The sequence below is a fragment of the Tympanuchus pallidicinctus genome, unplaced genomic scaffold (assembly GCF_026119805.1).
Source record: "Tympanuchus pallidicinctus isolate F22 unplaced genomic scaffold, pur_lepc_1.0 scaffold8, whole genome shotgun sequence".
In the NCBI taxonomy this organism is placed as follows: Eukaryota; Metazoa; Chordata; class Aves; order Galliformes; family Phasianidae; genus Tympanuchus; species Tympanuchus pallidicinctus.
This window is the reverse complement of record NW_026294802.1, coordinates 24,090,465-24,105,842: the sequence shown is the minus strand read 5'-3', so window position 1 is coordinate 24,105,842 and position 15,378 is coordinate 24,090,465. Positions and strand designations below refer to the sequence as shown.

General features: G+C 37.7%; 1 protein-coding gene across 3 annotated transcripts in view; it reads left to right on the top strand.

Moving 5' to 3' along the window:
• Nucleotides 1–15,378, top strand: part of ACSS3 (acyl-CoA synthetase short chain family member 3) — a 75,448-nt gene that overhangs the window by 26,070 nt on the left and 34,000 nt on the right. For all 3 annotated transcript variants that reach the window (XM_052669079.1, XM_052669081.1, XM_052669080.1), the window contains 2 exons: nucleotides 8,129–8,280; nucleotides 15,254–15,357. In XM_052669079.1, coding sequence (XP_052525039.1) covers nucleotides 8,129–8,280; nucleotides 15,254–15,357 — 256 coding nt within the window. The remainder of the gene's footprint in view (nucleotides 1–8,128; nucleotides 8,281–15,253; nucleotides 15,358–15,378) is intronic.

Below are 15,378 nucleotides of genomic sequence, written 5' to 3'. Positions count from 1 at the left end.
GCTTTCCGCATGAAAGTTCGAAGCCAATGCATTACTGAAATACGATGCATTGAGTATCTATAGTGCAACAGTGGCAATAAAAATGAGACATTTGAGTATAACATATGCCTAGATCTTTCTGGAAGAGTCTTCAATATGTTGCCCTTGAGTTTACAAATTGGGTCACGTTGGAACTTCTGAGAGCTTTTTAGTCAGTTTTTTTTTTTTTCAGTTTTTTTTTTTTCAGACAGATGTCAGCTTGCTGGTTGAAGGAGTTACTTTTGGCATGTTTTGCGTGATAAATATGTGTAGTGGGGCACAGGTTAGGGTGGAAGAACACTTGGAAGTATGGATTTTTCTAGGGCACTGTGAATTAAAAGTAATTAGTAGTTTTGTCCTTTGTTTTTTAAAAAGAGGATTGTGTTTGTTTCAAAGCTGTGGTGCGAAGTTCTAAGTAAAGGAAGAGAGGAAGATTCGGGAGATACGTTTAAGTAAGAGAATATCATAAACTCATGTTCTAGACTCTTGTAGACAGGATTCCTTAGTAACTAATATGCTCTTTTGTGGGGAAAAAGAATAGAGTAAGTTTTCCATAATTCATATGTTCGTATCTATACGTATGTCCAGAAGTAACTGTTACTTGTCTACGTAAGCAAACTTGGAAATAACTCCAGATGCAGAGATGGTTTAATGATGTTTAGCAATACATACGTACATACTATACAGCTGTTCCATCCCTTTTGCTCATCCCTGATGTGACACTTGTCATGTCGTTCTATGTGTTACTGCTTATGTTAAGAAAAAATTACAGCATTGTTATGGATAAAAAGAATTTTTTCTTGTGTAGAAGACAATCTGGAGCCTCCTTTGACTAGTATGGGTTGGCAGAAAGATCACTGTAGCAAGGGAAGTCAGTTTTGGCTCTGAAAAAGTAACTGGAGTTGAAGCTTTCCATACAGATTTATTCAGTATACAGTTTTCAGTTGTGTTTTTCTGAAGTGGAGACGTGAGGAAGAACAACTGTGTTGTGCACAGAAGTCCCACAAGATTCCTTTTGTCCCTCTGCTGCATGGTGGGTAATTCTTTTACGTCCATACACTATATACCATCCCTGTAAAATCTTCTAAGTTTAGTATCCTTAAGCAGAAAGCTGTTACTTATTTTGACCTTGTCTCATTTTCTGGAAATGAAGGTTTTAAAGGATGTGTAGATTACTGGAGGCTATATTTAAGTACTGAAAGGCCATCTCTCAGTCTTGAACCTATTTTCCCAGCAACTTAAATGATTTGTGTAGGTGATCAGGGTTAATGTTACGTTCAAAATTAATGAAGCAGAAATATAATCTAGACAAACGCTACCTATTTTGTACTTAACTTTCAGCTGATAATGTTTCTTGTCGTGGGAAGAATAGATCAGTGTATGAGGTTGAATTTAGGGTATATCGTCTCTACACAAGTTAGAAATCTTTCTTTTCCCTATCCAGAAGGGTGGACGTTCTGGGCAAAGTAAGGATGTAGACATGCGAACAACTTGTGGGAAATGCTAGCAGCTCTGGTACTAGAATTCATTATTGCTCTCAGTAAGAAAAAAACATGGTATTGATTAAAATACCTCATATTGAAGCTAAGAGGATAAACGATCTCATGTCCCTTTAGATGACTGAATGGTGGAGCACTGTAGAGTAAACAATTCTCATCATTACTGCTGCTGTCAAACAAAAACGTGCTCATATGGGAATGTGCACGTTCACTCTGAGATAAAGACAAGGCCGTTCTGGCGGCCAGTGACAAGTGGGAGCTGCCTGCAGACAAGCTCCTATGTAAGAAGTAGCTGACCAAGGTTATCCTGCGGCCAAGGAGTGTATGAAGCACAATACAACCTTGAGGGATGAGTTTTATGTGCAGCACAGTAGAGGCCTGCACATACTCAGGTCAACTCTTATGTAGATCACTAACTTTATGATGTGCAATAGTATTCCAGTTAGGATTGCTTCTAGTTTCGCGGTATGTGAAATAGTAGACAGTTTACTGTTTTGACTAACGGCTTTGTGGACTGATTTCTTATTTGTAAACTTTGTAGAGTGAATGCTTATTTCTGTGTGTATGAGTGTGAGAAATGCCAGCATACACTTCTAGGAGCTAGTCCTTCTAGTGTCAGCATGTGTCATGCAATTGCATTCTCATATGCACGTGTGTTCATGAATATACCTATATCGCTACTAGTCTCTTATTTTCCCTGTTACGTATGCGTTGCTTACACTTCTACGTATATTTAATCAACTAGAGTTTTCAGGTATGTTCACCTGTTCCATCCGCTACTCAAGATAATTTTTAATCATATTTGCTTTTATTTTTAGAAACTTAGTTTATGACTTCTTTTAAGCTCCTTGGCTTTTTAATAACGAAATTTTTGTGGCATATTTTGAGTGAACATGTAAACATGTGTTTGTACCCCATCTCCATCTGCATTTCATTTCCAGATGCTCAGTTGTTATAAGATATAATTTTGGGATCTTCAGGGTTTCCACAAATGCTTAACAGAGAATTCCATTTAAAAATGGCTTTCATTAGATAAATCATTTATTTCTTTATTTTCTTCCTGTTTTTCTTTTCACATTTTATTCTCTTACTAGAATTTCATTTTCTAGTTGGAAAACAAACTTGTTTCCAACAGAACTGATACAATTTTAAGGCTCGGAACCACTGTGATTGGCTTTTCTGACACTGAATAACAAGAAGCAAAAACTTTGGCTAGTAGCACAAATGCACACTTATAGAATTAAATATTGTATTAGCTTGAATATTAAATTATTATACTCTAATTAATGTTTAAGCACCTAATGCATGTTAATTAAATTCTTTATTCTGAAGGGATTAACTCATCACTGATGCTCTTGTTAAGAAGAGGAATGTGATGTGGATAAAAATGTCATTTGCCCAGGGATAAGGGAGGGACTTAAATAGTTTTACAACATCTGTTCTTGACCACTGATATGGTGGTCTGTGTGAAATGTTTTGCATGCATTGCTGGAAGAGAATAATAGCAACAAAGAGATTTCCATTCTAGAAGATATGGAGTAATGCAATAAGAAATTAAGAGGAGAGTTAGGTCATTTTTCAGTTGTCTCTTTTACATGATGATCTTACAAGTGGAGCTTTACCATTGTGTGAATGTATGGGGATCATACATTATAAAATCACACCTGAATTTAAAGTGTGTTCATTTTTTAATACAAAAAGGGTAGAAATCGTATTCTTTTAACAATAAATACTAAAGAAAAAGCAGAGTTAGTATCCAGTTGACCTATACATCTCAGTTAGTAGTCTGCTTTTGGTTAGATCATTATGTAACAGTAATAGGACGTTTGGAATTTCTCTTTCTCTAAGATACCACCAATTAAGCTTTCAGACAAACATTATGAACACAGTGGCTTCTTTTTGAGGATTGAAAATAGACAGGAATAAAAAAAATAATTGCAATCCATAGTGGGAAAAATTATATTTATGGAAAGGGACACCATAAAATTTTTCTTCTGTTCAGAAGACTGCCTTAATGGTGTGTATTTATAAATGGTTGTGAAAGTTTGCCCTGGCCTAATGGTAGCTTGTGGGCTAGGGAGTATCAGGAATGTTCTTCAGATAAGGAGAAAAAAGGCCTGAACACGTTTGCCCAAGGACAACCACTGTTGAATATAGACCAGACTGACTACTTAAAGTGATTTGTTTATTTTTAAATTACATAGTAGGAGACAACTTGTTATTTTAATGATTGCTATGGTAACTACATGCTTTCAATTTTTACTTGTCATAAAACCATTGTCAGGAATGTGAGAACAGTAATGAATTCCTTTGAATATAGCAAGTACTTTTTTTTAATCTGTCCTGGATTGATTTTCTTTAAGGCATGACAAGCTTTAGGTGTAAAGAAGCTCCTTGAAGCCTCCCAGCCCACTCTGGGTTGCTTGTGAGCATTGTAACCCAAGCTGTAAGCAACTTTTCCCTTTTCCCAGAGTGAATCCGTGGACTTGGAATTAAGGTGAGAGAGAGGATGTTGACCATACCTGTCATGGAGCTCTGAAATCAAGTAAGAACTGAAATCAAGTAACAGAGGGACCTATAGTCCCATACAGAGCAAAAGCAGGATGAATGTTGCTGTGCCTGGGGAACCTCTTCCTCAGAACTCTTATGGGGCTTCTTCTAGTCACTGCCGTTGTAACAAATCTACGGCCTACGCAGCAGCAGCAACGAAGGAGCCCAGGATTACGCTTACTGTCATCTAGCATGTTTCATAGCTGTGTTGGGGCATTTCCAGCCATTACCATCAGCTTACAAAGCTCTGTATCTGGAGTTCTGCTGCTTCTGTCATCTCTCTGTCAACATCCGTATTGATTATAATTGTGGCATGAATTCAGTAGGATGTATCAGATCCTTAGTGGGGGTTTGGTAACAGGGCCAGTAGCAGCAGGAGAAATTCCTCAGAATGTTTCCTTTTGAATCCTGACATGTCTGGTATCAACAGGTTTTAGTGGCAATGAGTTCCATGTATAACATTTACTGCACTGAGAGAATTGTCTCCTCATAGGTTGGAATTTATCTTTGAGTAGCCCCTTATTGTTAGCAGTATGGCAGAAAGGGGATTGCTGAGCTGTTATTGATGTGGAGTTGGGTACTTTATTATAACTCTCAAGTGTCTTTTTTTCCTCAAGTAATCCATCCCAATGGCTGCTGACTTTCTCCACAGGAAAATTTTTTATCCCCTTGATCATTTTTGCTGCCTGTGGATCTTCGTTCATAATCATACATTATCCATCAACACATTCTTCCTGAGGATGACTGCACAGTTGGTAGACATTTGATAAATTGCATGCTCAAACTAGGTACTTCCAGAAAGAAAGACATTCCTGTCTGTCTATCTTTCTCAGAGTCTCTTGGTAGATTATTAAAAGAAAGTCTTTTCTGTGTGAATCCTCTTAGCTGGTAAAAGAAGTGCCTGTTGCGCTTCTGAAATCAGGTGAGGCAGATCACTCTCATTCTGACTGCCTTATTCTTCATTACTGTCATCTTGGTTCCTGTCACCCAGTTTCTATTGACAGCAATTTTTAAAATAAATTTTCATCTGCAGTATTGATACAAATACTGAACAGTTTGTATCTTGAACTGATGCCAGCAAATCTGATGGAAGCATCTCATTTGCTAACACTCTTCAGTTGACTCAGCAATATGTCACTGTATTCTGAATTCAATTACCCTCTGCTTTATTTTTTTATAATGCTTACTTTTTAAAAAGTCAAAATTATATGTGGTAATAAGCCTCTCGTGGCATCTTGCGGTGCTCACAATTTTTGTATGATAAATGAGAGCTCTCTTTGGCAATTTTATTTGTAGGTTTTTGTGCTCTGAAATTAATATACAGTCTCAAATTTGTTTTGCCTATGTCAATTTTTGTTTATGCATTTGCTAAACTGTTACCTGCTGCCAAGGCACTGAAGAGCTTTTTCTGCAGAATCAGTAAGAAAATTCATAGCCAGGCCAGATTTTTTTTTTTTTTTTTTTTCCCCCTAAATGACCATTTTGTTTCCTTATTGGTAATTATGTCTTATTGGCTATCAGGAATTTCCTATTCCTTTCCTTATGAGGCTCTTGTTTTATCTGTGGAGAATTGCACTTCTCTAAACCTCAAGTCAGGATCTGGAACAGGTAGAACTTGCTGGAGGTGCAAGGTCTGGGCCTGAGCCTTGCTGCAGCAAGGCTCAAGTGGAGATCAGGGAGAGGACATGAGCATAAATTGCTCAAAGCTTTGCTGTCATGCCAGTGCTCAAGGTCAGGCCATAGTGTGCCTGACCTTGAGCACCTGCAGCCAAACTCAAAGGAGGCAGCTGGGTGCTTGAGGCCAGAAACTGAGCTCTTAAGAGCTCTGGAAGTTTACATTTGCTTAAAAATTACAGACTGTGTTATTATTGCAGAATAACCGATCTCATGTCGCCCAGCAGTTAGTTTTTGTATTTTTTTTTCTGTCTGAGTTCATTACAAATGTTACTACTTCATTTTCATAATTAGTTAATGAGATGTGTACGGACATTTGGAACGTAGCAGTCTAGGACTAGTTGTGTTAGTGACGTGGGTTGAACTTCTAAGCAGATAATAGACCTGCAGATCTGCAACCGAGTGCTATATGGAGAAGACATGAACTTGAATAAAGGGGTTCCTCAACAAATGTTGATGAACATTTGAAGGAATATATGAAAGCTGCACTGAAGATGTGTGGAAGGAGAAAGCTTAAGGACAAAAAAAAAAATCTTTTGTTTTTCTTTGGGAACTGTTACATGAAATGAAAAAAGGACTTATTTTTTCAGTAAGATAATATCATTCTTTTGCACGCCATTTTTGGAAGCTCAAACGGGCTGTTAGAAAAACAGAGATTTTGTCATTGATGATTCCCTGGGTGTGTTTTGTTTATTCTCTGTTTGCTTCTCATCATCTCTTCTACTGTTTAGAAGAAGGCTCAGTTTTATCTTCTGATTTTTCTCGCTTTTTTCCTCCTATAAACATCCTCTGCTTCCTCAGCAGCACTCTCATAGTGGTAGTTCACTGTAGGGCAGCAGAACCAGTGGGATACAGCCAGCCTGTCACCCTGAAGCCTTGAAATCTGGCAGCACCCTTGCAGCACTCTTGCAGCTTCTATCCCATGCCATGGAAGAGTTTGCAATGGGGAGAGAATTTGGGAGCGCAGAAAGGACAAATTCCCGAGAGGCTGCATCATAGCAGGGGGTGGCGTTCATTGATGGCATGGGCAACAAACTTGATTTGTGTGCCCTTCTGTAAAAGGATTTACTGTGTTACTAGTGCTTTCTTACTGGAATAAGGGTAGTGGATTTAGCAAATTCTTAGTGCTTTCTTACTGGAATAAAGATAGCGGATTTAGCAAATTCTTCAAGGTATGCACGTGCCTGTGTTCTTTCTGTGTCTTTACAAATTGAGGTATTAATTAGAGTTTTGAGTGTTACTTTTTTCACTAGACCTATCAATTTCTCGTATTGTGTTTGTCTTCTTGCAAATCTGCTGTTTTAAATGAAAAAGTATATCTAATTTCTTGAAAGCTGGTGGCAGATGTCAAGACTGTACTGCCTGTGGCTGGCTAAGAATACAAAATTGTGCCTGTAATGAAATACATGAATGTGAATGACACTTGTTAAGGACACAGTCCAAGTTTGCATTTACACAAGTACTGTGGAGGTATAAATTTATTTTATGACTGGTGAACTGCAGTGAAGTTGGTGATTTTTTCAGTGGTGAAGCCTTCTTTATATTGATGGCTATTTGCATAAAACAATGATGAAACTGGGTTTTGCAATATGAAGAGAATGTCTCTCCTATATTGTTTGTATGCTTTATATTTGGAACACCGTAGAAAACTACTTTTATTATTTTTTGTTGTTATTTACCAGTGGACAATTTGTCCCTTCCAATTACTTTTGTTTACAATTTTCCTGACTATGCCCTGTAGCTAAAACCAGTGTTTAGTTTTCCAAACCCTAACTCACTCCCTCAAAATACATACCATAGTCTGATATCAGACTAATGCAGTAAAGGGTATTTGGTTTCTCTCTGGTCTTCATTTGCAGCAGCAGCACAAAGATACCCAGAAGCCAGTTGTAAGGAGCTGAATGGGGATTTCTCCAGAAATAAGAGAAAATTTCTAGGTAACAAGTTGGTGTTACGACAGGTAGTTCTGTGCATGGGGGATATAGCTGAAATGCCATTGCATCCAGAGACTCGTTCTCCAGTGAGACTCAGTGTTTTAACAGCCTGTCTCACAATAAGGATAGATGTAGAGATGACTCCTTCTGATGTCAGTGTAACAACAGCTATTTGGGCTGTCTTTTCATTTGCTTGTCAGTTTGTCCTGTTTTTTCTCAGTAGCAGCTGGTGTATCCTGTACTCGTTCAAGAGATTGTGCCCAAAGCTTATGAAATTTATTTTTTCAAGTTAATGCGCATACAGTATTGCTATTTTTAACAAATTCTGCTTTAAAGTCTTATTTGAAATTAGTTCTGTTGCTGTGCTACCACTACTGTTACATGTGCAAGCCTTGAACTGTCAAGGAATTATGTATTTTTATCCTGTGACATTTTAAATTATTCTCTCCATAGGGGAAGCCTGTGGGAACACCAGATGCTGGTGCCTATTTCCGCGTGCTAGCAGAGCATGAAGTAGCTGCCTTCTTTACTTCACCAACTGCAATTAGAGCAATCCGTCAGCAGGACCCTGAGGCAGCCCTGGGAAAGCAGTACTCTCTTAAAAGGTGAACTAAGGATACAGTGGAAGCAGTTTCTTACAGAAACATACTGGATAAACTAAGAATAGCAGTGTTTGGGGCTTTATCCACCTCAGTATAGCAGAATTGCAATGTGGTCTTGACAAATCAGGTGTACGCATTTGGTTGTGAATTTCTGTTGATTGTTTGGAGGAGAGATGAGCTATGAAAAGCGTGACTTTAATTACCATGAAAAAGATGACTCTAAGGTTAAGAATTCTTAGTGAATTAAGGATGCTTACTCAGTTTTACTCCACTGTTGTTATACCCTGCAATACAGTCTTGGATTACATGATCCTGTACCATTTTCCCATATGATCTCCCACTTCACTGAGTGCACAGGATCTTCAGTGTTCATTTAATCAGAAGCTAGTCAATATCTTATCTTTCCATTATTTAATTTCTGATTACAGTTATGTACTGCTATTTCATACTGTCTTTTGAAGTGTTGCTACCTCTATGCTTCAAAACTTTGAGTTCATCCTTATAAATCCCTTGTGAGATGAGAGAGTGGTATTAGCCGTGTTTTGCAGATGGGGAAGCTGAAGCACAGGGAGATTAAGGTCAAAGTCTTCTATTAATTTTGAATACTCAATCTAAGCCACTAAAGTGCTGCTGTTGGAGAGATTTTAGCATTTTACGATTAAAATACATTAACGTTATGTGGTTAAAATGCTTCGTATATTGACTTCATGTACTTGTGATTGTTCAGTAATTCTACAAATAAGGCTAAGTGTCATACAGCAGATGTTAAGAATGTGTGGTTTTGGATGACATCTGATCTTGGAGTTGATCATTTACTCATCATCAGATGAAGGCCATGTGAGACGCTAGGCAGTATTCAGTCATGGGAGCATCTTCTATCACAGTTGTCCGAAGAGTAAAGGAAGATGAGAAGCTGCATCGCTTAATTTACCTTCACTTTCTTAATTACTCTGAAAAGTTTTATGTATCAGTAAGCTGGATTTATTCCTGAGGTATTCATTACAAGTTTTCTTCCATCTCTTTTAAGTGCTGTCATCAGTTGTTTCCCTTCCATGAAATGAGGAACAAAGCTTTTGAGACCCTAAAGCCCTATTCTTCTTTGATGTTTCATAGTAAGAAGGTGGCTCACATGCTAGAAAATTTAATTGCCATTCCTCAGCACTTCTTTAGGTGGTGACTAAAATGAGCCATCCATATAATTAGAGTAATAATCGAGTAGAAAATCTGCTAAGCTACTGCTGTGTAAGTTGCTGAGTTTTCTTGCCAAAGAATTCTAGGCAAATAAGAGTCCCCTTGCTGATATCAGCTGTCCCAGATGTTAAAAAGGTATTTTTGTCATTCCTGTTCAGTGCTTATTTGATATGCTTCTCCATTTGAGTACAGTTTGATTCTGCTCATAATTAATTCAGCTTTGGGCCATATCATTCCCTGTTACATCATTTCTCCTCTAGAGCAGCATTTAGAATGTAGTATTTTCTTGAATTGTCTTAAGTCAATTAGATATAAAGTCCAAGCTCCTTTTCACCTACGGGTAAAAAGTCAGCATCAATGAAAGTTCTCTGACTACTAGCATGGTGCTGTAAGGTTGACAGTCTTCAGCATGCCTCTCTTTCAGTGTTAGGCAAGAATTATCTTACCGTAAAGTCTAGTTGTGACTCTTAATTACTTGGCTATGTGTGAAAACTGCAGTTCTTCAGAAATAGGGTCCGATAAATGACTACAATCTCCTTTCTTGGATGGACTTTTCCACTGAAGGTCAAGAGGATTTCCTTTCAGTTTGAAATCTGTCTTATGTTTACTTCATACACATCTACTTCTTATGCTATGAAACTTTATTATCCATATTACTTTGTATAAAGATGTAAAGTGGAATGCCTTTCTGCCGTCTGGGAGAAAATATCCCTACTTATTCTAGAAACTCAATATTATACGGCCAGAAATGTATTCTTGGAAGAGGGTTCCACCATGGTGCATTTGGCTCCTAAGAACTTATACTAAAATACACTGTGGGTGAAGGTGTTTTTGTTTTAAAATCCTATTTAAAAAGAACTTCCTGATAAGATATGGAGAAGGTAGGCAATGCCAGCTTCCAGTACACAAAGGAGTACTTGATTTACAGGAGTAAATAGAATGATAACCAGAGTTCTGTTCTTATGAGCTGACATAAAGTATATAAATCCCTGTTAAAAACCGATACTGTTTGCATCACTTACAACTAAATTATGTTGTATGTTCCAAAGCTTATAGCGTGCTTTATTCAAATTCCATATTGGCTTTTGGAATCTTAAATTAATATTTCCCTTTGAGACAAAACATCACTTATGTCTTAAACATGGGTTATGTTAAACAGCAGAAGAGATTTTTGATTTGCTGGACTGTGGGATAAAAGCCCTATTCAACCACTTATCTCTGTGGTGTCTTTAAAGACCAGGTTTTTGATAACACACAGAGCTGCTGAGCAGTCCATCTGATCATACTGCTGCCTGTTGTGTTTGAAAATCAACCCAAATTCTATGACCGGCAAGTACCTGTGTGTATTCTGGTTGGCTTTTGGAGTCAGTTAACATCTTCATGAGGTAACTCCGTAGCATTGAACTATTTGGAATCACAATCCATCTTTCAATTGACTTGATTACTATGATTTGGTTAGGTCTAATTTCCAAATGATTAACAACTGACAGCTATACGTGAAATTGGGTAACAGTTCAACAGATTAAAATATGAGCAGTAGTAATTTGTAGCTCCTGTTCCATGGCCTACTTGGTGTTCTTTGCTTTAGATTAATTGTGAGCATTCTGTCATTTTATTATATCAAGAGATTCTGGAGACTGAAGCATGTTTGTTTGATACCAGATATTAATGTGATTGTTTAAAGAAGAAATATGAGACTGGCTACATAAAATCCATTCAGAAATAGCAAATCTGAAGTTGATTAGTAAGTGCTAGTTTCTCTCTCAAAACACAGGAACAAGGAGATGGGAAATTAAATTAGCAAATTCAGAGCTGTTAGAAATTCTTTCTCACAAAATTCATGACTCGCACATGCTGCTGGAGATGTGATTAAAGCTCAGAATCTAGGACAATTGGAGTATGTTACTGAGTGCTGTTTGCTACCACCTACTTTGTGCTACTGTTGATCATGTATGGCTATTTCTCATGAAGTCTTTAGCAGAGTTCTTAAAAAGCTGTTGTGGAGCTCCCTTTCACCTGTACTTGGAAAAGGAACTGAGCTGCTTTTGTATTCTGTGTCTCTGACTTGGCCACCCAAACATTAAGTGCTTGAATCCTCCTGAACAGGGTAAAATATCGTTGGGGAGGGGAATGGGCAAGGATATCAGTGGAGAAAAATGAGGTGAATAAAATATACATGTGTGTCACATGTTTTAGTATCTACAGACTCCAGAGGCTTTAAGAATTAGTCAGAATTTTTTATTCCCAGATTCTGTTTAGAACTGTAAATTAACCTTCCTCACTTTTTTTTTTTTTTTTTTTTTTTTTTTTTTTTTAGTAAGGACAAGTATATTTAATGTGATGCAAGTTTATTTAATGTGATGCAGGGATCTGCTTTGCCAGGAAAAACTGACATATACATTCCAGACTTAAAAGCACTTCTACAATCTTTTAATCCAGAAGAGTTTAGCATGAGTTCACTCGTGAACGCTCCTGCTTTGGGATAGTGGTTTTGATATGTGGTTTCTTTGTGCTTGGAGTGACACCAAAATGTGCATGCTGTTTTGAATTACTTAGATTGTGACAGGACCACTAATGCTCATCTGTCCCCTGCATGAGGTAGCACTTCATATCCACTCCACTGGACTAATAGGGCCTAAAATCTTGATTTTCTGAGTGACAACGTAGGACATACTTACTTAATGGAGAGGTTTTAAGATCTTTCTACTCCATTAACTGCATTGCAGTGGTAGACGATTGCAATAATAGATGCATTGACATGCTTTGAAGTTTTAAGTGGATTGTTAAAAAATTGTTCACAGTGGGACATTTTATAACCGTTGCCCTCTCTCTTGTTATACTGTTTGAAAGGAGAAAATAATTCTATGATTCTGTAAGTCCATAGCTCTTATGCTTTGTTAGGCTTATAGCACTTTGCTCTTGTATTCTCTTTGATGGGTTTGTATGGTAAGTTGTCCAAATGCTAGTCCCAGTTCTTCCCACAACATGGGATTGCTCTAGAGCCTGTGGAAACAGGCCTGATTATTAAAGCTAGGGATTCAAAAGGAGGAGTTCTGGTTCTGGCTTAAGGTGTAACATGCTGTCTTAATTTTTTAGACAAATCCTTGAGTGCTTGGCCTATTGCTAGCTCTGTTTTTAAAGCAAGGGCATTTATTATAAAGTTAATACATTCATAAGTTAAATTTTTACATCTGAGCTGAAATTCTGTGTTTAGTAGGCCTACTTACAGAATATTCAAATTCAATTCAATTGCTCATGTAAATTGAGCAATGCTTAGGAGAAGTGTCCTGCATGACACTTGACTTAGGAGAAGTGACTGCATGAAACATGAGTCTCAAAAAGCTTTTCAGAAAGTATCTGTGGGTTTTATTTATTCAGTATTTTGTTCTTCGCTATCATAAATTTTTAACTGTTTCAGCTCAACAGCTATTAACTGTAATTATCGGCAGTAGCTTGTGCTTTCAAAGAAAATACATTCAGGATTCTAATTGGGCACACACTCATTAAATCATCACCTTCTAATATGGGAGATGTGCTCAGAAAGCAGGTTGCCAAAATGATGCAGATTTACAAGTATAGAAAACACTATGCTTCCTTGATGTGAAAGCTGCTTGCTTACACATTTGCTTTGAGGTTTTATCTGTTTTTTGTCTTTATATTGCTTGATGTTCCATAGTAACCAGTCTTGGTGCATTTAATAAAAAGATTTGAAAGACTGTGCCTTTCAGCAGGAATTTTGACTAGCACAGTGTCAGACTTCCATGAAATCAGTTTAAGCACTTCTGATTTCTCTGTGTCAGTGTCCTCCAGTTCACCTACACAATACAATCAGACATCAAGGAAAAGACCACCCCCCTACTGTGATCAGACATCCATATTCTTAGACATGGTCTATATACACATCAGTCCTAGTAGTGGACATATGCTTAGTCATGTAAAACTGTAGTACTAAGACCTCCAATTTGCTTGAAAAAGAACTTGCTTTCTGCCCTGTCCTATATGAGGATATGACAAAGAGACAAACTCCTTCTCAGCTGTTAGCTATTCAGTCTGACACAGCAGCAGGGGTTTGACTTCCAAGCTTGACAGCAAGTTAAAAGCTTGCTGTTAACCCACCTGCTTACTCTGTACCTTTTCCAAAAATTATCTTCAGCTTTGAGAGTGCTGAATTCTTATTTCTAGCTACACCTTTAGCACTGTATGCAGTTCAGAATACTGCAATATAATGATGTAAAACTATTAGTGCCCAGAGGAGGGCTGCAAAGGTGGAGAAAGGTGTGGAGGATAAGCTGTGTGAGGAGCAGCTGGGGTCCCTTGGTTGGTTCAGTCCAGAGCTGAGGGGAGGCCTGATGGCGCTCCAGTTCCTTGCAGGGAGCGAAGGGGCAGCGCTGAGCTCTGCTCTGTGGCCCAAAGATGCTGGAGTTCAAGCAGCTTTCGGACAGTTCTCTCAGACATAGGGTTTGATTTTGGGTGGTCCTAATAGGAGTCAAAAGTTGTACTTGGTGATGCTTGCAGGTCCCTTCCAGCTCGGGCTGCACGATGATTCTGTAAATCTGTCACATTATAGTCATGATGGCTCTTTGTTACATGAAGGAAGTTTGCTGCTCTGAGACCAGATATCCCTGCCTTCTTTTTCCAAGGAGTGTGAGAGCAAGATAATAAATCATTCTTTACTTTTGTAACTTTTTATAAGACGGCGATCTTTGGCCAGTGTTGTAAGTATCCGCAAGTTTAAATGCAAGTTAACATGGTTTTAAGTTGCTTATTACAAAATCAGAAATGCAAAAAATCTTCCACAAAAGGAATAAAGTTGCTGTGCCAATCTTGTAAAGGTCAAAACGTGCAGTTTGCAGTGATGTACTGTAATGTCCTGATTCTATGCAGTAATAGTCATATTTAAGAAAGCTACAGTTGACAGAGGACCTTATCATACTAAACAAAGCGTGAAATCAATTTGTAGGGCTTAATGAAGGACAGCAGTGTGGCAAAATTTGATGAGAGATGATGATTAAGACTGGGAGGGGGGGGGGCTATTGCCCAGGTATGTAGCACTGCCTGATTTAGTGGTGTGCAAATGCTCTGCATCTGTCTTGATTTCCAGGTGTTGCATTTATTTTCTGCCAGAGTTGCATCAGAGTATCCAGCCAAATAGGCTGAATTCCAATACCATTATTCTGAGATCATCTTTGTCTCGTACGATTGCATGATTTATTTTTTTATTTATATGTAAGTAGTCTCTGTCTGTATAGGAAAAGGTATTTAGCTGCTGTTTTTTCTCTACCAAACTCATTTCTGAAGGCATATAAGAAGATAACTCACAAAACTTTAAGATCTATTTAAATGGAACACTGTTAAGAACTTAAAGCTAAGAGTTATGCTACAGGTATTTTGTATTACTTCTGCTTATTTCTTCACTAATTTCTGATATCTCTTTTTTTGTTTTGCTGATGGATATCTACCTAGATTTGTGTATAAATTATTTAAATATTCCTTGCTTCCATTTACTGTTGGCTGTCACTAACCTACCAAGATCTCTGAATTTTGAAAATAAAGCTTCTTTCACATATGTCAGATTGCATAATGCAGGATTTCATTTGTTACTCAGTGGGATTGAGTACATCCATCATTTCATCATACGAAGAGTAAGAGACTTCCCTCCCTTTTTTTCTTTATCAGGGACACAGACAACAAATGTTTACTGAATTAATTGAATTAATTTTTGTGTTACTTTCCTGTCCAGATCAAGATGCATTTTTTTAATATATATATTTACTATTATTTAAAGGTTCAGGATGCTGTTTGTAGCTGGTGAACACTGTGATGTAGGCACACTGGAATGGTCAAAAAAAGTCTTCAAGGTACCTGTCTTGGACCACTGGTGGCAAACTGGTGAGTATTTTAAACTACAGT